A 19,885-nucleotide genomic window follows, 5' to 3' on the forward strand; every position below is an offset into this window, starting at 1 on the left:
TCTCTGTATGCTTGCTTTCTTCTTGATGAGTCATGTCCACTGTGGTATTATCATGCAAGAAGGCGGCCCTCGCTCGATACCACAAACACTCTGTGTTCGGGGACTCCCCAGCCTTAAGATCCATGACCTGAAAATCTTTTTTCTTCATAAACTACCTAGCCTGTGGCATTCAGTTATAGCAACAAAAGACAAACTAAAATAAACATTTTCCTAGGGTCCCGACCTTCTGGGGCCTCTGACCCTGTAGACAAATGCTGAGGACCCGGCATAGGCCCAGGGAAAGCATCCCAGCCAGGGGAAGAAGCACTCAGCAGGTCAGCCCCAGCGTTCTCCCCACTCACAGGATCCAGGCCACAAAGGAGTAGTTCGAAATTGGTTTAATGTCTAGAAAACTCTGGGAGCTAGAGGGACAAGAGCCGTCCTCGTTCCTAAGCAGAAGCCAGGTTGTCCCAGGGACAGAGCATCTGTAGGCAGGAGGCCTGCACATCTGTGGAAATCCTCTGTCTTTCCAGAGAAATGGCCCCAGTTCCCTTTAGACCCAAGGCAGTGGGAGGAAGTGGAAAAGCGTAGGAGGAGGGTGGGTCCCTCCAGACCCTCTTCCTGCTCCAGGTTAGTGACTCACACAGTGCACAACTACAGCACAGCAAGCCTGGGGCCCAGGAAAGGGCAGGAACCAGAGGTCTCTACCAGAAGCCCCCATTTCCCCTCCACAGCTTCCAAAGGCCTCCCTGGGAACCACATATCTCACCTCCTGGCCATCCCCTACTTTGGGCCTTTTTTAAGTATGACATTGTCATACTCAGTTGCCTGTGGCCAGCCGGGCACAGAGGAGTCTTGCTGGAGGGAATTGGGAGCCCCATCAGCAGTGGTGTGCTCCCTCCATGGCTCCCCTGAGGACCTCTGTGTTCTTTCATAGAGGGACAGGGCAGCCATACCCTCGGGCTCATCATATATGTGGTCAGGTAGAGGGGCCACAGGGCCCTCCTGAATGCTGTCATACAGCGGATCAGGAAGGGGTAGAGGAGGACCTGCCAGGATGCCCCTGAGGCTCTTCCTCAGGGAATGAGCCACTGTATCAAAGGGTACGGCATACTCCCCCTCAGGGCCCCCTGGCCTCATGCCAGGCACCAGTGTGCCAGGAGGTGGAGAAGGCAGAGAGTCGTGGGGCCGGGAATAGGGGCTTTCGGGTCGAGGCAGCGCAGTGGGCATCACGGACCCTGAGGCTGGCAGGGGTGGAGGCCCAGAAGGGGTGGCATTCTTCTGGGCAGCGATGGCCTTTTCTAGGGCTTGGAAGATCTCATTGCCTTGTCGTGTTTCGAACTCAAAGCTGCCCTCTCCAGAGATGCAGCGTCTGCCAGCCTCAAAGGAAAAAGTCACCTATAGTGAGGAGGAGAGGGGTTATGGAGCTGTTCTTTCGTGGACCTCCACCCCACATGTCGATGTTCTGGCCCTGGCACCAGAAACTTCTCTTCGAGCCCTTGTCCCTCTGCCACTGCGTTCTGGTTGTTGGGGTTGGTTGTTTACTTGGAGAAAGGTTCTCACTATGTGGCACAGGCAGGGCCTTCAACTCTGTCATCTCCTGCCTCAGCCTCCTCCACTGACATCATAGCTGTGTGCCACCACACCTGGCGAGAACTCTCCTCTCCCTCCCTTCCGTGTGTGAGCTGACTGAGGCTCAAAAAATGTCAACAGCTCTTCATCCCTCCCCGGCCTTCTCCACCTCTTCTCTCCTCACCTAGGCCTCTTGGCTTTCACTCCTTCCCCTCCCAGGTCTGCTGTCTCCCGATGGCCTTCCTCCTCCCCCCACTCTCTCTTTATTGGTGCTCTGCCCCTCCCTGGTTGTTCCTCTTAGGTAACTCATTTTTGGCCTCAGCCAGCTCAGTTCAGCCCTTCACTCACCTTGTCACGCCCAAAGCGTCGGAAGAAACCTGTAGGGCCAGTCGTAGAGCTGTATGCCAGGCTCAGGGCCACCCCACAGCTCCAGGGCACTCACCCCGGTCCGGAGAGTGTAGGACCCTCGGAGCTGGCAGCGCTCACTGGCTTCTGTGGGTCGTATGGTCACTGCATATTCCTTGCAGACCCCTGGGGAGGAGAAGAAAAAGAGGCAGCCTCAGGGGACAGTGAGCTGCTTCTCCACCGACCCACCCTTGGTAAGCATGCCAGAAATTCTCAAGAAAAACCTGTTCCACTACCTGTGATCCCACCACAGATCTTAAAACCTAGGCTGTGACACCGCCTTCTCCCCGGAAGGCATCCTTCATGCCTTCAGCCACGCCACCCCAACACTGGGCCCACATCCTTCCTGCCACTGGTGCCAGAGTCACAGCTTGGTTTTCTCGGCATCACCTCTCCCCAAGTCCCTGCTGTTAAGCTGCTGGTGAAACCTGACCCTAAGACCCTCCGGTAACCAGCACCCATTCCCATGGGTGGAGCTTAAAGGAAGAGTTTCTCTCCTGCGTCTTGGACCGCAGTGTAGAAAGCACAAAGAAAGCAAAAACTAGGCCTCCCTTATCAGCACGGCAGTTCCCTATCCACGGGACGCCCGGCACACCAGACACAAAGTCATGCTCTCCTCACACAATCACTTCAGAACCCACAAGAGAGAGTCAAGAGCAAGACCCTCAGCCTCAGTCAGTCAGGACAGGCTGAGCCAAGGGTGAATGACATGGGGACAGGCAGGGTTCCAACAACCTTGAGTCACCCCAAGACGTCAGGAAGAGAAGCTGATAAGCGGGCCCAGGGCAACCACAAGGCAGGAAGACTTGACCTTGCAGCCCGCCCATGCCTCCTCCTCCAGCCCTGAGTGCCCCTCAGCCCCAACCCTCACCTGTAGTGGCGCTGCTGTACAACTCGTTCTCCTCCATGCAGGGACTGCCCTTCTTCTCCTCCAGTCCTGGTGACTCTTTCCTCTGCCCCTGAGGAGGCAGGTCCCAGGTCTTAGCACCAGAATGCACCTCAAGGCCTCCCTCTGACCCACGCTTTCAGTGCACACCCAGCCTGCTGGTTCTGGGTGCACTTCAAACTAGGTTCCCTTAAGGAAGAACTCCCTAAAAAGGAGTTTTGTTTCTTCTACCACCTGCCCACAGGAAGTATCTAACATTGCCCTCCCCTGTGTGCCCGCAGTGCCCTGTGTGCCCCTCACCGGGAAAGCCAGCAGGCAGATGGCCTGTATCCAGTCGCTGCGCTCTGCTGAGGGGGCTGCCAGCATGTAAAGACGCTCCGTGGTCTCCAGGATGAAGGCACTAGTGTCCCGGGGACTGTTGGCCTCGCTGCCTGCCTCTGCTACCCGTAAGCAGTCACTGAGGCGGACAACCTTCCTAGTGGCCTCTCCACGCCGTGTCTTCTCGGGGCCATCCTGGAGCTCTAGTCTGGCTAGGGCACAGCCAGACTCTCCATATAACACGGCTGTGAACCGGCGCCACTTCTGAGTCCAGGTATGGCAGGTAGAGGCCAAGTGGGAACCATTGGAGATGGAGAGACGGTCATGAGAGGGGAGAAGAGGAACTGAGCGAGAGGGAGCTGGGGCAGCCACTCAGGATGGGGAGAAAAGGTAAATATCACAGACAGACAGACAGACAGACAGACACCATGGAATGACAGAGCTTAGCCAGGAAGCCAAGATCTTCAGGCTAGTCAGGGGCCACAGTAAATGTCCTATGGACACAGAGTCCAGGAAGATGACAGGCCCATCTGCCAGGTGGTGGGGACAAAAGTTACCCAGCCCAGACAGTAACAGTGAGGAGAGGGTAGCCTAGACCAGGGACACGTCTTCATTTCATAGGAAGGCTCTGGCTCCAAAGATTCCCAACTCCCCTCCTTCTTTGTCTCACTGATTAACGGATTGGACCACGAGAGACAGAGAGACAGAGACCTAGACAGGGCCAGGCAGAGGTGGGGTAAGCACAGCTGGGTAACAGTAGGAAGCAGAGGGGCTTCTCCTTCAAAGGCTAGGGAAGGAAGCGGTTGGAACACCCTGGGGCCACAGCTTAGTAGCAGTCAAAGGTGAGAGGAACCTCTGCTGTCATCCCGAACTGGCCCCCCAACTCTTCCTTCAGTACCCTCCCAAGATACCCCCAAATTCAATACTGAGCAAAAGAACCAAAAAGAGAGAGAGAAAGAGAAGAGATGATGTCAGCATCTGCTTCCTTCCCCATAGGCAAGGACAAAGAGCCCTCAGCAAAGAGCCATTTGGGGCCTGGTTTAGGAGGCAAAGCACCTTGAGAGGGTAGACATCTTCCCCAAGTAGTGTTCTTGTCTAAACTGGTGGGGCACATGGTCTCAGAAGGGTCAGGGACATTAACATACCCCTCTACCCCAGATAGTAAGGAGGCCCTCCCCCAGGGCACTCCGCCCAGCCAGAGCCCAACCCTACTCTTACCTTGCCAAAGGTCTGCTGCTGCTGAAGATGCAGGAAGCCCTGCTTCACGGCCATCTCCTCCATCCTGACCATCGCAGCAGCCTCAGCGCGCCACGGCCATCGCCTCTGCCCTCCCTCCTCTCTCTCTGGGCCTGTTCCCCCTTCTCTCTAGTTCATTTCCTCTCTGCCTAGAGTTTTCTACACTATTCTAGCTGCTTGATGACGACAGGCTGATAGGCCTGTGGTTTCTTGCTCTCTGTGTGCCTCTTTTTTTTTTTTTTTTTTTTAGTTCGCGATCAAGCTTCCTTCCTGCATTTCCAGTGAGTAACATGCAATTTCCAAAAAAAGCCAAATTTCACACTTCTGCAGAAGCTGGTACGAAGGACTAACTGAGCCATAAGAACCAAGAGACCCCCAAAACCAAGTTGTTGGAGAAAGGCAGCAGCGAGCCAGGGTTCGCCATTCAGGCAGGATGCTGAGTGTGAGGGCTGGAAAGTCACCACAACCTACTCACTGAATAGAGAAAACCGAGCAGTTAAGAGCACTCACTGGCTGCTCTTCCAGAGGTCCTGAGTTCGAGTCCCAGCAACCACATGGTGGCTCCCAACCATCTGTACTGGGATCTGATGCCCTCCTATGGTTTGTCTGAAGAGAGCAATGGGGTGTACTCATAAGCATAAAATAAATAAATAAACCTTTTAAAAAGAGAGAGAGAAAACTGAAGGTAGAGATGGTCTGAAGGGCCTATAAGGCCACCAGCCCAGAGCCCAAGTGTCCCAGCTCAGGCACCCTGAGCCATAATACCTGGGAATGTGCAGACAGATAACACACACACACACACACACAGACATGCACACGCCTCGTATGAAAATATTTCCTGCCTGCCAACAGCACATACAATACACAACCCTATGGAGACTCTGGAAATGAGAACATTCTCTCCAGAAAGAGCTTTATTCTCCAGGTACATCTCAGCTGTTGGCCCCCTTCCTCACGAGTGTTCCACAGACACTTGGGGTTCAATTGGAACTTACCTTAAACCAAGGGAGCTTCAGAACTCCCAGTTCTTCTATACTTGCCGAGCCTGGTGTGGCCCTGGTGGAGACAGAGTGACATGACACAGCCCTACCCCTGGGACAGGGCCCTGGTGTGAGCCTCCACAAGAGTCCATGGCTGCTCTGGGCATGAGGCTTGTTTGTGAAATAATGTTTTCACATTCCTCTGAGGAAGGTCCTCTCGGTCAATGTTAGTGACTCCATGATAATCTGAGACAACTTGGGTCTAGGAGGCAAAGGTGTTGCTGTGTCTTCTGGAAAAATGGCAAACTGAGATGTTCAGGACAGCACTTAAGGCTATGGGAAAGAACTCTAAATGCATGAGTTAAAAATAAATATAATTTCTCAACTATGCAAAATATAAAGATACAATATGAATTATGAGGGGCTTCATGAATCTAAGGGACACTAGTCAGCTTATCAGAAAGATACAAAAGAAAAAAAAAGAAAGAAAGATACAAAGACAGACAGATTCCTGAGTTCAAGGTCAGCCTAGGACAGAGGGAAGTTAGGCCCAAGTGTGGTCAGGGCAGTGCCCCTCCTAACTATCTTATCGTCTATTCTTCACAAAGGCAGACAGATCTCTGAATTCTTTTGCAATATTAAGAAAAAAATGGGGGGCTAGAGAGATGGCTCAGTGCTTAAGAGCACTGACTGCTCTTTCAAAGGTCCTGAATTCGAATCCCAGCAACCACATGGTGGCTCACGACCATTCATAATGAGATCTGACACCCTCTTCTGGTGTCTGAAGGCAGCTACAGTGTACTTACATATAATAAATAAATAAATCTTTTAAACGAAAGAAATAAAAGGAAAAATATGTATGTTTGCTGTCTCCTAAGAATCAAAGGGCTGGGGTCATGGGGTGCCAATTCATAAGGTAATCTAAGGAAGCCTGGAGGGAAAGACTGGAGTGATGTGTGGAATAAGAGACTGGGCATGCGTTCTGCAGGAGATGGGCTAGCCAGAGAATGTTTAGGATAAAAAGAGAACTACTTGGAGAGTAAGCAGACATATGCACATAGAGACAGACAGACAACACACACACACAAGGAAGCATGACGTGGACAGAGAGAACTCTTAGAACAGCAAGCAAGCAGAAGATATGTGAGAAATCTCCAGAGAGAAAGCAGAACATAGAGAGACACAGGTTGTAGCAAGCAGAACATAGAGAGAAGCAGGCTGTAGCAAGCAGAACATAGAGAGAAGCAGGCTGTAGCAAGCAGAACACAGGTCATGGGCTTGGACCCATGATTTGACTTTGAGTCATTCCTTCTGCTGTTCCCGGAAACTCCTTCTCTCAGAACCCCTCCATGCCCAGGCTAACCCCTTCTCTCAGAACCCCTCCATGCCCAGACTGGTCCTTCCCATCTACTGTCTCACCAGCCATGTTTTATTCTGACAGAGGCAGGGTAGGCACAAGCACACCTGCTTGCAACTTATCTGAGATCACAGAACTGGTAAGGGGTGCAGGAAGACTGTTAATGCAACTGGGTTTTTGTTTGTTTGTTTCATTGGTTGTTCTTTGATCTTTGAGACAGAGTCTTACATATCATGGGCTAGTCTCTAATACATGTGCCTACCTAGTACAAGTTCTTTTCAACGTGTGTGTGTGTGTGTGTGTGTGTGTGTGTGTGTGCACGTGCATGCACATGCACACACGCAAGTGAGAGAAAGAGACAGAGAGAGAGAGAGAGAGAGAGAGAGAGAGAGAGAGAGAGATACAAGCATACCTGTGGAAGTCAGAGACCAACCTCAGGTATCCCTCCTCACCTCCCACACTGTTTGAGGCAGGATCTCTTGTTTGCCTTCCCACAAGTCAAAGTAGCTGGCCCATGAATGGCAGTTTCTGGAAATTCTCCTGCATCTGCCTCCCACTGTGCCTGCGGTGATTGAAGGCACCACTACTATGATAGCGACTTACAAACACTCTGGAGATCTGAACTCGTCCTCAGGCGTGCACTGCAAGCCATTTAGCCATGGACTCATCTTCCCAAATCTGTAACACAACTTCTCTCAGGCCCTAATCAGAATTCAGATGCCATGCAGAAAGAGAATCTCTTTTGGAGAAAGCAATGTTCCATGGATAAACTCACCTTAGAGCCAGGTGACTTGAAGAAGCAATATGGAGTACTTAGAGAAACCTGAGTACCAGACCTGGGAGCAATCCTATGAAGGGTGTTTATATAACTTAGTCCATTTCTTCTACTGAGCAGTTCAGTTGCATGTTGTTCAAGCTCTCTGCTGTAGATGTGGGTGCAGACCAAAACAGCTGGGAAAAATGAACATGAGAGCTCTGGGGTTTGGAGGTGTGGAGTCCAGCTCATTGCCCTCAACCCTTCTGCCAGGACCTTAGCAAGTTGGGCCAAACACTAAAGGAGAACCATGGAGTTAGAGCACGATTTGGGAAATGGCTAGGAGTATAAAATAGGGCGTGGCCGCCTCTGCCTTTAGAGCATCGTAGACTCTTTGCTTCTGAATCATTTTCACCTGGGGAATTTTACTTGAGCTCAGGTATATAAAACAGAAATACAAATCAAGCATTTACTGATAACCAATCATAAACTTTAAACATTAAAGTGTTTGGTGTATGCATTGCCATTCATTAATGACAAGCAGGACCAGAGAGATGGTTCAGCCATTAAAAGGCTCGGCTCACAACCACAACTATAAAAGCAGAAGCAAACTCACATACTGCGATGGCCACCCTTGCTCATTTTCACACAACACCTTCACGACGGCTGAATATTTGATGATGAAGCACATGGATACCTCATGAATCAATTAGTCCCCACAACCTCCTCACCGACAAGGAAGGAACTGAAGTTGGGGTGGACTGGAGAGCCCCTGAAAGGGAGCCAGAGTCTTCCGGCTCAGGCAAAGCCAAGCCACACACCCAGTACTGAAGAGCAATTTTTAAAAATTCTCCTCTCTCCATGTCCCATCTTGCCCCAGGAATTGCAGGTGCTACTACAGTATCAATTTACATAACTCTGGTTCTCAGTGCTTTTCAGAGGTAAATGCTATTCCAATTTTATAATCATTAATGCTGAGAATTCACTTCACACTCACATAGTACAGCTGGACATGGTGGTCTATACCTGGAATCCTAACACTTGGGAGGTGGAGGCAGGAGGATTGGAAGTTCAAAGTCATCCTTGGCTACACAAGTAGCTGACAAGGTAAGCCTTTGATATAGAAGACACCTCCACAACTGCATACATCCAAACATACATACATACATACATACATAGTATAAAGTGGCACTGGTATGTTTAGGGTCATATCAGAAACTATTGGAAATTTTATGCAAATCCCAAGTCAAAATACATGTAATATCTCTTGTGAAACAAGTGAGCAACTCAAAAAGCAGTTTTTAAAATAAAATATTCTAATAATATAATCCAAGGATACACTAATTTTATAGGTGCTGAGGAAGGATTGTAGGAAAATATTGGTTTTGTTTTTCTATTATTAAGCCATTATGTTTCTATAGCAGCAGATAAAGATGCATCAATTCATGGTATATGATAATTTTGGATCTGAACTAAGGCATAGTCTTTCCGGCATTACAGGGTCTGATGGTGCACACAGCAGCAGTGAGCTTGTTGTCTGTTCAGAACTGTGGCTGCAATGAAGTCTCACAGAAAAAAACAGAGAGCGCGGCCAGAATTCCCCCAGCTTCATTAGACATGTGGTTTTGAATTAATTTTTAGTTTTGCATGTCCAGAGACCTTTTACAGTTGCCAATTTTTTTTTTGCTACTCCCTCTCCCTCCATGTTCAGTTTCAAGATCCGATATGGAGTTGACTCAAGAGTTTAAGAACTTAGGCTCGGGCTGCAGAGAAGGCTCAGTGGTTAAGAGAACTGACTGCTCTTCTGAAGGTCCTGAGTTCAAATCCCCAGCAACCAAATGGTGGCTCACGACAATCCGTAAAAGAGATCTGACGCCCTCTTCTAGTGTGTCTGAAGACAGCTACAGTGTACTTACATATAATAATAAATAAATCCTTAAAAAAAAAAAAAAAGAACTTAGGCTCTAGAGAGTCTGGTCTACCTCTGTGGTCTTTGACTCTGCCTCTTGGAGAGAGACCAATAGCCTTCAAACTCTAATGTGCTGATCTTGTTAAAATGTAGGTTTGCACAGTAATGGAACATGCCTTTAATCTGGGCATTCAGGAGACAGAGGCAGGTGGATCTCTGTGAGTTCGAGGCTAGCCTGGTCTACAGAAAGAGGTCCAGAACAGCCAGGCCTACACAGAGACACTCTCTCTCAAAACAACAACAAAAATAACAACAACAACAACCAAAGTGCAGATTCTATAATCCCAACACTTGGGAGGTAGAGACAAGAGGATTGCAGTAAGTTCAAGGCTGGCCTGGTCTTCATAGTGAGTTCCAAGCTAGCAAGGGTTACACAATGGGACTGTGACTTGAAAGCATCAAAAGAAAAACGATCATAAAAAGGATACAGATTCTTATCATCAGATGGCTCTGGTGTGACAGTGCGGTGGAGTTCACCAGCACATGCCTCACAGGAATGCCAAGGACACTTTCTCAAACATCCTGCTTACCTTCCAACCAGTAGGGAAACGGGATATATACTACTCGGAACCACAAGGGGGCGCCCGAGTTTACCAGATTCCTTGGAAACTTTTTAAACCTGACCCCACATATTCCAGACACACCTCCCCCCCACCCTCACCCCGATCCCATCCCTGGCCTGCGGAAGCTTGAGACTCTTCTCATAGCCATAGTCTGAAAGGAGCTAGAATCTACTAAGAACACATCTTCCATCAAACTGAACTTCACCCAGCTAAGATGGGAATCCTGTCCGGGAGGCACTAACCACAATACCTTCTGCTTGGCCTCTGCGGAGCCACATGAGCCCAGACACAACAGAGGTGCAGAGAATTGGAGGACTTCCGGGTCTCCAGGCATCGGTGTTGGAAACAAAGGAAAGAATTCCCATAGTCCATACTGAGGGACAGGTGGGGTTTGGGCGGCTCTTGGCCCCTTTACTCAGGGATTAGGTAACTCTGAAAGATCTTCTAGGTAAAGACAGCTACCCCACGGGCAGCTCTGGGCACACCAGAGAAAGCATTAAAATGGACAGAGAGTCGCGGACATGAAAAAGATGGACTGGTCAAAGAAATGAGGATGAGGACAGATCTGGTGCCTGCCGTCCTCAGCTCGAGGTTCCTGACTGTAGGGGGTAGGGCAGTATCATCCCTACTCTCATTGCTAGCCCTTGCCCTTTCCCCATTAAGTATGTACAATGGTCCTCCCATATCCATGGTTTCATAAACTATAATTCAAAAATACAAATGGAATACAATGGAACACTCCAGAAACAAGCAACCCTTTAAAAAAATGTGTAATGTCACATTGTCACTGTTCTATTTTATTTATCTATTATTATTCATCTTACTGTGGCTACTTTATAAACTTTATCTTAGGCATATATGGAGAAAAGAGCATAGAGCTATGGCCTGTTATGTAGCTTCAGGATAAGGGAGACATATTGCACTAAGAAAAGAGTGGGTTTAGTTCCTGGCACCTTCGGACCGGAAAGGCACTGAGTTATGAATGGCAAAAGCAAGAAGAGCAGAGCTGAGCCAGAAACGAGCCGAGCATTTTGACGAGCAGGGGGACAGGAGAGGCAAGTCAGACCTACAGCGCATGCTCAGTAAGAGTCCTCTCAACGCCTTTAAAACGAGTGTAAATGATCTGTTTTGTGGGGTTAATTTTGCAGAGGTATGGGGACTGAGCTACCAAGGAGAAATACAGGAAGAAGGGAAACTATATCAGGAATCAAAATAGGACTTAAAAAAAATGTAGTCTCAGACCAGGATTTCAGCAGAGAAGACAGGAGCGGAGTGGGGTGTGCATTATATACACTCAGCAGGCATGGTGATGAAGGCTGTGGAGGACTGAATAATCAAGATTATTCCTAAGCTTATTTTAAGAAAGTTTATTTGAGCAAGGTGGTTAAGAGAAAGGGAGAACCAAACGAATCAGGAAATAGTGGACAGAGTTGTGAGTAGTCTGGCCTACCAAAAAGCTACCTAATCAATGAGTCAAGAAGAATGTCACTGCCACTGAGATCCCAAGAATCTACAACTGTAGTGTCACACAAAGTCAGGAATCCCCCGACACTACTTCCCCTACACACACCCTTGCCTATTTATACTCATGGAATTAATGATTGGCTACTGGAAGGATGGAGAAAGAGGGAGAGGGAGAAAAGAGGGCGAGAAAGTGAAAGATTAACAGGAAGAGCGTGCCAGAAACAACAGTTGAAAGCTCTGCCTTACTTCTGCCTCCTAAATCTTCTGAGTCAGTCTCTTTCACTGAGTCAATTTTGCTGGCCGAACCCCAGTTACAAGGAAGTCTGGGTAATGTAGTTCCTACTTGTCCTACCTTTGCGAACTAGAAGATACACTGCTGAAAACCAGCCCAATAAATCCGCAACAGTAATACTGTGGGCCTCACTACCACCTTCATTTGCCCCCCAAAACAAGGCAGATGTAGCCCTGTTAGCAAACTTAAAATACCTAATGCTATCAAAACCCTGCTGATTTAATCTCGGAGCCTTGAGTACAAACCGGAGTGGAATCCAATAGAAAATTAGGAATCGGCATTATCCCAGAAAATTAACACAGTAAATTGATGGGGACTCGGCCTCGGCGTTCAAACATTGCCTCACCCGACCCATCTGACCCTTTCGGGGGCTGGCGGGGACGGGGGGGGGGGGGGCTGCCTGTAGCACTGGTTAAAGTAGCAATCGATTTCGGAAGATTAAACGGCGACTTGTTACATTATTGATCATTAGTATTTGGCGGCTATATCCATGTTTATAGAGGAGAAGACGGAATTAATAAAAAAACAAAAACAAAACAAGGCGATTGCTACTGGGGTTGTTGGTGAAACCCGGATCAGAAAACAATGACCATGGTCCAGTAGAACAGGCTAGAAAAGCACAAACACAATCGCGGCCCAGTTAAGAACAGTGTCCTTGGAAGTCGTGAATGGTGCAGGTATCCCAGGTAGGAAGTCTCTGGCCCTAGGGGAGGAACGTCCAGAGACAAGTCAAGCAGGCCGCACGTGGCAGGCAATGCCCCGGGTGCAGAGTGCAGGGTGGAGCCCTGACAGCACACGGAACCACCGGCAGCGTGGTCCACTTCCACGCGGTGCTGGCCCGCGAGCGAGTTCGAGCGCGGCCCCTTTAAAACCCATGTAAACAAAGCTTTGTTCCCCCAGCTCCCCTCCCTTGCGCTACCAAGGCCCTCCGCTTCCTCCCACCCGGCGTCTCCGGGCCGCTGACGTTGCCCACGCCTCTACGCCGTCCCAGCCACGCTGCGCATTCTCCAACCCAGACCGGCCGGCCCGGGCCTGCGCAGCCGAGCGGCGCTACGCCGCGAGCGTAGAGCGCCGAGCCCCCAGCGCGCAGGCGCAGCGGCGACGGCGGCAGCAGCGGCGGCGGCAGCCCCGGCCGAGGTGCGCGCTGGGGGGGAGGGGGGGCCTGAGAGGAGCATGAATGGAGCAAAATGGCGGATCATGTGCAGGTGAGCGAGCGCCGGGGGAGGGGGCGGCCGCGGGAGCGGGGCCACCGAGTGCGGGGCGCACGCGGGCCCCAGGGCTCGAGCCCACCCGGGGCCCGACAGGCCGCGTCGCCGCCGCTCGGAGCCGCCGAGCCGCCGCCCGTCCCGCAGCGCGGGGCCTTTCCCGCCTCCCGGACCGGGGGCCTCCTCCATCCCCTCCCACCCGGCCCCATGCCTCCCGCGAGGCGCTGGAAGGACGGACTGGTCAGCGGGCGCGCACAGCCGCGGCCCGAGGCCTCCGCGCAGCCCTTGGGGAACCCTCCAAACCGGGAGGGAGAGGACCCCTCGCTGACTGTCCTAAGGGGCCCCCCAGGTCACACCGCCGGCTCTCCGTGATTAACAAAAAGAGAGCCTTACCACGCGAACCCCGCTCTCCTGACTCTTTCCGGTCGCCTTCCTCCTCACGCCCCCGAATCCGAGAGACCCCTTTCTCTGTCTGGCCCTCTGCCTCTGCCCCGAAACGCCCTCCGCTCCCACTTTCCATTGGCAAAGCCAGGAGGCCCGAGCACCCCGTCCTCCAAAATGGGAGCTGAGGCCTTGCTCGCCTCCCCTCGCGTCCCCCTGGCCAGAGCCTAGGAGTTGAGCGCCCACACCTCCAGTGAAACACGGGGTGGAGGGGGGTGTGTCTGAAACCAGAGCTGCTGGGTTGGGTGCAGACAGCCCTCGGAAGGGTCTTGATCATGCTCGGGAGCTGAGCTGGGGATGCTTTGGGGCCAAGCCACTTTCTCCTTATAGAATAACACAGGCCGGAAAAAAAAGTAGCCCACACCTAACCCAGTAGTAGCTGAAGCAAGTGCAAGCTGTTTCTTGCAAACTAGGTAAAGTTTTTGCTATCTGGGGCTTCTGATACTCCCGACAGTTACTGATGCAAATCCATTGTCAGGAACCTTTAGATTTTCTATGTAACGAACCCCACAGGTTTGAGGCTATGGGAAGTAAAGATTCGCCAGCAGAGTCGCCTTTATTTACTTTGCATACTGTGTGGCATCTTTATCCAAGTTCTAAGAGTAATCTTATTCTGAGTATGTTCAAAGAAAGTGGAATGGTGAGACTTCTACTTTTTTCTGTGATAGAGAAGAGACTGATAAAAAAAAAAAAAAGACTCACTTCGAAGGCTTGAGATTGGTGGAGTTGCACTCTGGAGTGGGTGGGACTTATCAGGGTAGAATTATATCGCAAAACTTAACCACAAATAGAAGACCACAAGATTCCTGTTCTGAAGCAGTGTGGTGGCCTACTTCAGAAAGAGCAGTAAAACCTGACAGAGTGGTGATGATAATAGTGTAGAAGGTACAGTAGTAGCTGTTTCTACTACAAAGACATGAAGGTGTTCATGTGAATTTTTTTCATCATAAAAAGTAGGTAGTGTGGTTACCCCTTTTTTCCTTTTTTTTTTCGAGACAGGGTTTCTCTCTATAGCCCTGGCTGTCCTGGAACTCACTCTTGTAGACCAGGCTGGCCTCGAACTCAGAAATCCGCCTGGCTCTGCCTCCCAGAGTGCTGGGAGTACAGGTGTGGGCCACCACCGCCCCGGCTGTATGGTTACTTCTTGAACTTAAGAGAACAGAACCAAAACGCAGAACTGCTGTGAAACTTGCTTAAAGTAAACCCAGGTGAACCAAAATTGTTGTTAAATTTTGAGCCCAGCTTCTGCTAAGGGGGTGGGATGAGCAATGAGTATTCCAGAACTTTCTGTTTGTGCTGGGGCTCAAACCCAGGGCCTTGAGAATAAAGCTCATAAACAATGCTTTGGAGAGTGCAGGAGAAGTCACTAGTTTTAAAACTATGTATGTGTATATGCCTATATAGAGAGGAAGGTAAGGGATGGCTCCCAGCACACACATGGTTACCCACAGATATCCAGAACTCCATATCTCAGGGATCAGACACCTGACCACTACAGGCATCAGGTACACACATGGTATACATACATACATGCAAGCCCTCATATATGTTGAATATATTTTTTAATTTTTAAATGAGTACGCATCTGTGGGTTCTGTCTCCCCTAAAGAAGTGTCTCTTCATGGAGCCCTCCAGTCCAGGGTTTTTTAAAGCAATACTGTTATCATTACTTATTAGAGTGTCAAAATGCATCAAAGCCACCTTCATAGCCTTTTTGCCACAAAAAAAAGGTCTCATTTTTTAGAAGGATGTTTTTCTCCCACCTATCCAAAAGTAAGTAGACCAAAGTAAGACTTAATCAACTTGTAGATGAAGGGAAGCATACTCAAGACTATAATGTGTTACTCTGAATTAATTTGGAGTGCTGGGACATGCTGGGTTTTATTTTATTAGACCAACAAGCTAAGTGTTGGTATTGGATATTTAGACTCTTTATAGTAGTAGTTAATACAGACCCTTCCCATGAAAAAGACACATTTCATGTGTCTCCCCCGGGTTGGTTAGAAACTAGTCTGCAGAACTCTGAAGGAGGTACCTGATCACACTATTGATCACACAGCTTACTAAAGGAGTGTACAGCTGACGATGGGGAAGTTGCATGTGTAGAACTATGCAGAGTGTATCTATACTTTTGTAGAACCACTAGGGTGAGCAAATTTTTTCTCTTAATGACAAGTAAGTGTTATGACAGATCTTCTCACGCTTCTGAAATCTTAAGGCATTATTTTTCTAAGGTATGTAGGGGCTTGGGGTTCTTTCCAGTATGTGTGTGAGGGGCTGGATGGAGTCCCCATCTGACCCCAAACTTCCTATGTACACAGTGCTGGCCTTGAACTTCTGATCCTCCTTCCTCCACCTCTGTGTGCTGGGATTATAGCTGTGTGCCAGGTTGTGTTTTATTGAAGATTTTAAGTGCTGCGAAACTTTAGTCATGGAAAAGTTATAATACTTGGTTTGTCTGTGAGCCCTGTTATTGTCATAGTCAAGAGTCTTTTGAAGAGTGCCCTTAATGTAATGATTTTCTTACTTAAAAGGTGTGATCTAACCTTGAATAATATAGTTACAAAGCATTACCTGGTTGGGGGGCTAAGACTATGCAATCATGAAGGATGGGTGGGTGGGTGGATAGATAGGCAGAGAAAAAGAGAGGATGTTATATAAAGTTAAGTGGAGGTGATGTGGCAATTCAGTATCTTCCCATACTAACTTGTTAATTCGACTGAATCACGATAACTCAGAGAACAGTGATATTGCAGAAGATTAAGAAGGAACGTGCTATTTCAATAGCTAACAAGAACTTGAGACTGAGCTCTGCCTTATAACTATATAACAGGGAAAACTTTGCAAAGTAATCGTAGTTTGAAATTTCAGGTGCAGTAATTAAATATTGACTGTGAATGTAACTCTAGGAAGTTATGAAGAATCAGTACAGCTGGCAGGTTAAAGTTTAACAGAGTCCAAAAATTTAGCCTGATTATATAGCAGAAGTGGTTGTTTCAGGTTTTTGAAATATACAAGGAAGGGATAGCACAATAAGTCCATTTTGAGAACTCCCCATGAAAATAGTAACTTTCATAACTTTTTCAACTAAACATATTAGTACCAAGATTCTTACTGTTTACTGTGTAAAAGATGCAAAATGAGAAAGACCCAGGAGCTTGAAGCTGAAGTACTACATACTCACGTTCTCTCTGCGCAAGCGCCAGAGAGCAGGCGTCTGTCACACAGAAGGAGACAGAGGAGACACATTCAGTGCATCTCAAATGGGAATTTACAAAAAACTGTCTGGGATTTATTTTATTTTTGTCATGGGCTCTCCTTGTGTTGTCCTGGCTAGCATTGCACTCCCCAGGGTCCAGTGATTCTCATTCAGCCTCCTAATAGCTAGAGCTGTAAGAGTGGGCTAAGCCGCAGGCGGATCTGCCAGGCAAGTTTGTCTCCGGTAGGATCACCTGTTTATATCCACTTGATAACTCTGCCACTTGTTAGATTTCCTCCTGCTCTATATGTGTGTGTGTTGGGGGGGGGGGGGTACTGTTCAAACACTAAGCAGTAAAATTGGAGTGTGACTAGGATGAAATGGTCTCTGATTTGGATTGAGATGATAGAAGCATCAAGAAGATCCCTGTCCATGTCTTACAGGAAGTAGCTTCCATAGTCACCAGCTGCATTTTTTGTTCCGGTTTGGATTTTAGAGGCAATATTGTACCATTGCCCTTCAAGAAGGGAGAATAGTCCATTTAAGCCAATAAGCTAATAGTTCTCTGTAGGTACAGCTACTTTGCTCCCTTCAAGGTGGTAAAGAAGATAGTGTTTTGAAATTTTTTCTTATTTTAATGCCAGACATCTTATCTCACAGATTTTCTCAGGGTCAGGGACCTGGGAGTGGCTTATCTCAATGGTCCTGGTTCAGGGTCTAGTGTACCGTCTACACTGTCAGCTGGGGCTGCAGTCTCAAGGCTTGACTGAGGATGGAGAATCTGCACCTTTAATAGGCTCAGTTCCCTGAAGGTTCTTGGTTGGAGTAAGGGCTTTAAGTTTCACACTAGCTACTGTTTGGAGGCTTCAGTTTTTTACCACCAGCCTCACCTAGTACAGCATTTTACAAACTTAACTTTTTAAACTCTCTAATAATGTCTACTCAGTATGAGTGACGCGTCTTTGTTTCTTGTCTAAGTTACTAAAATAGGGTCTGCCTCAAGACAGGTCAAGAAATTTCATTATTCAGCTTGATAAAATTTCATCAAGTGAATATTCCTTTGTAACAGCTCCAAAATTAATATTGTCAGTACCCAGAATTCTCCTGATGCCCCTGCTTGTACCCTGTTACACCACCACCCTCTTCCAGATAACTCCTACCCAGTTATTTAGTTTTTAGGTATGCTTTCACAACTAAGGCTTAGTAACTTAAATTCAATTGGAAGGCCAGGAGAAAAGAAGTAGTTATTCAACGTTTAGGGTATTTTCACTCATCTTTGAGAACACATTGGAAGCTGTGTGAGTACTCTGGTGAGAGAAAGAGGAAGTGTACCTATACAAAATTTTGCCCGTAATTTCAAATCATTCATGAGACTTGGAACTATAGTTTAAGGTAATGGTCCTTTATAAGTATAAATGACCACAATATTTTATTAAGTTTACAAATGGTTCTCTTTTGGCCTCTTGATCCTAGTGGAAGGGCATAATATATGTTCCTAGACAGTTGTACCCAAAGTGAAATTTTAGGTAATGAGTTATATTCCCTTTTTAATCCCACAGTAGCAGAGTCTGAAACCAGGGCCTTGCATATATGCAAGAGCCATACCTCACTTTTCACCCATCAACAATTTCTCCAGCTCTTGCTTTTCTTCTCTCCCCACCCCCTCTGGTTGGTTGGTTGGTTGGTTGGTTGGTTGGTTGGCTTTTTTTGCTTTTGTTTTTGTTTGTTTCACTAGGTTTTGGGGTTTGGGTTTGGGTTTTTGTTTGATTTGTTTTGTTTTTGAGACATGGTTTCTGTGTAACCCTGACTGAAACTTGCTCTGAAGACTAGGCTGGCCTCCATCTCATAGATTCCCCCTGCCTCTGTCTCCCTGGTGCTGAGATTAAAGGAGCGTGCCACCTCCACTACCTCCAGCCCCTACTTTTTACATTTTGAGACATATTCCCAATATTATTCAGAATAGCCTTAAACTTTGAATCCTCCTGCCTCAACCTCCCAAGTAGCTAAAATACAGGCATGTGCAACCAATCTGGATTATGAATTTCATTCTTGAGAATGATTTGTACTGACCCGTAAACCATCTTCTGTGTTCGGACCTGGAAAGGATGCACAAATGTGGTGTTCTACCTTCAGGGTTTTCTGTGTGAATTGGAGAGATAAGAGATTGTGGAGTTAAGACTTCATAATGAGAGTCCACACTTTTGTCAACGTGTCCCTAAATATGGGATTATTAATTACTCTTTCCTCACATTATAGTACTTCTGAAGAGAGCCGTTCACTCTTATTTATAGGCTCTTCAAAGGCAAGAAATTCTTAATAGAATGAGGATAGCATGAGGGGCCTGACTTAAGAGTTTGTGTTGCTGCAAAGAAACACCATGACCAGAAAGCCTGCTGGGGAGGAAAGGGTTTATTTGGCTTACACTTCCACATCAAGGCAGGAACTCAGGGGAGGAACCTGAAGGTAGGAGCTAATGCAGAGGCCATGGAGGGGTGCTGCTTACTGGCTTGCTCATCCTGCTTTCTAATAGAACCCAGAACCAGAGGTGGTGCCACACACAATAGGCTGGGCCTTCCTCCATCAATCACTGATTAAGAAAATGCCCTACAGATTCGCCTACAGCCCCATTTTATGGAGACATTTTCTTAATTAAGGTTTCCTCCTCTCTGATGACTTTAGCTTATGTCAAGTTGACATAAAACTGTCCAGGACAGGAGCATATATTAAAGTCATTTGGAAAGGAAAGTAATTGTTAACTACAAAAACTAGAACCTTAGTAATCCTCTTATCTGCATCCTTGGTCTTGACCATCCCACACAAATATGTACTTTTATGTATGCCCACACTCTTACTGCCATAAAAGTAAGATGGATATATTTGAGAGAAAATAGAAACTACCTACACATTAGCACTAATTGGACTTTTAGGTGTTTGCCATTTTATAGTGTTCTCATTTGACATTCAGAGCCATTCTATAAGATAGGTATTATAGAGATGTTAGTAATGGCATTTTCCTAAAATGGTTTGACTAAAGACCTGCTATCTCTAGAAGACTGGAGAAACACTGGAATATTTAGATATGAGTTTAGTGACTGTAACTATCAGACTTAATGAAGTTAGGGAGAGAAGGATATCATCATTTGACCTTCGAAGGAGTTTGCAGATTTCTGATATATCTTCTTTGGGAAAATGTCACACCTCACTTCTCTTGCCTTAATCTTGGAAAGGGTTAGTACTAACCCAGCATGTCTGTAGTCAAAGCCCA

At 47.7% G+C, this 19,885-nt stretch overlaps 2 protein-coding genes across 2 annotated transcripts in view; one reads left to right on the forward strand and one right to left on the reverse strand.

Moving 5' to 3' along the window:
• Positions 1–362: 362 nt before the first annotated feature.
• On the reverse strand, positions 363–4,571 carry Dok2 (docking protein 2). Its single transcript, XM_052190991.1, is given in 6 exon segments — positions 363–1,377; positions 1,900–1,920; positions 1,922–2,082; positions 2,828–2,915; positions 3,143–3,424; positions 4,379–4,571. Coding segments are annotated over 6 exon segments (1,239 nt in total). The 5' UTR covers positions 4,451–4,571; the 3' UTR covers positions 363–762.
• Positions 4,572–12,867: 8,296 nt separating this feature from the next.
• The window catches only part of Xpo7 (exportin 7), an 85,666-nt gene continuing 78,648 nt past the window's right edge, over positions 12,868–19,885 (forward strand). The window contains exon 1 of the mRNA XM_052190985.1: positions 12,868–12,980. Within this exon, the coding sequence (XP_052046945.1) occupies positions 12,963–12,980 (18 nt within the window). The 5' untranslated portion in view covers positions 12,868–12,962. The remainder of the gene's footprint in view (positions 12,981–19,885) is intronic.

The sequence above is a fragment of the Apodemus sylvaticus genome, chromosome 8 (assembly GCF_947179515.1).
Source record: "Apodemus sylvaticus chromosome 8, mApoSyl1.1, whole genome shotgun sequence".
Lineage (NCBI taxonomy): Eukaryota > Metazoa > Chordata > Mammalia > Rodentia > Muridae > Apodemus > Apodemus sylvaticus.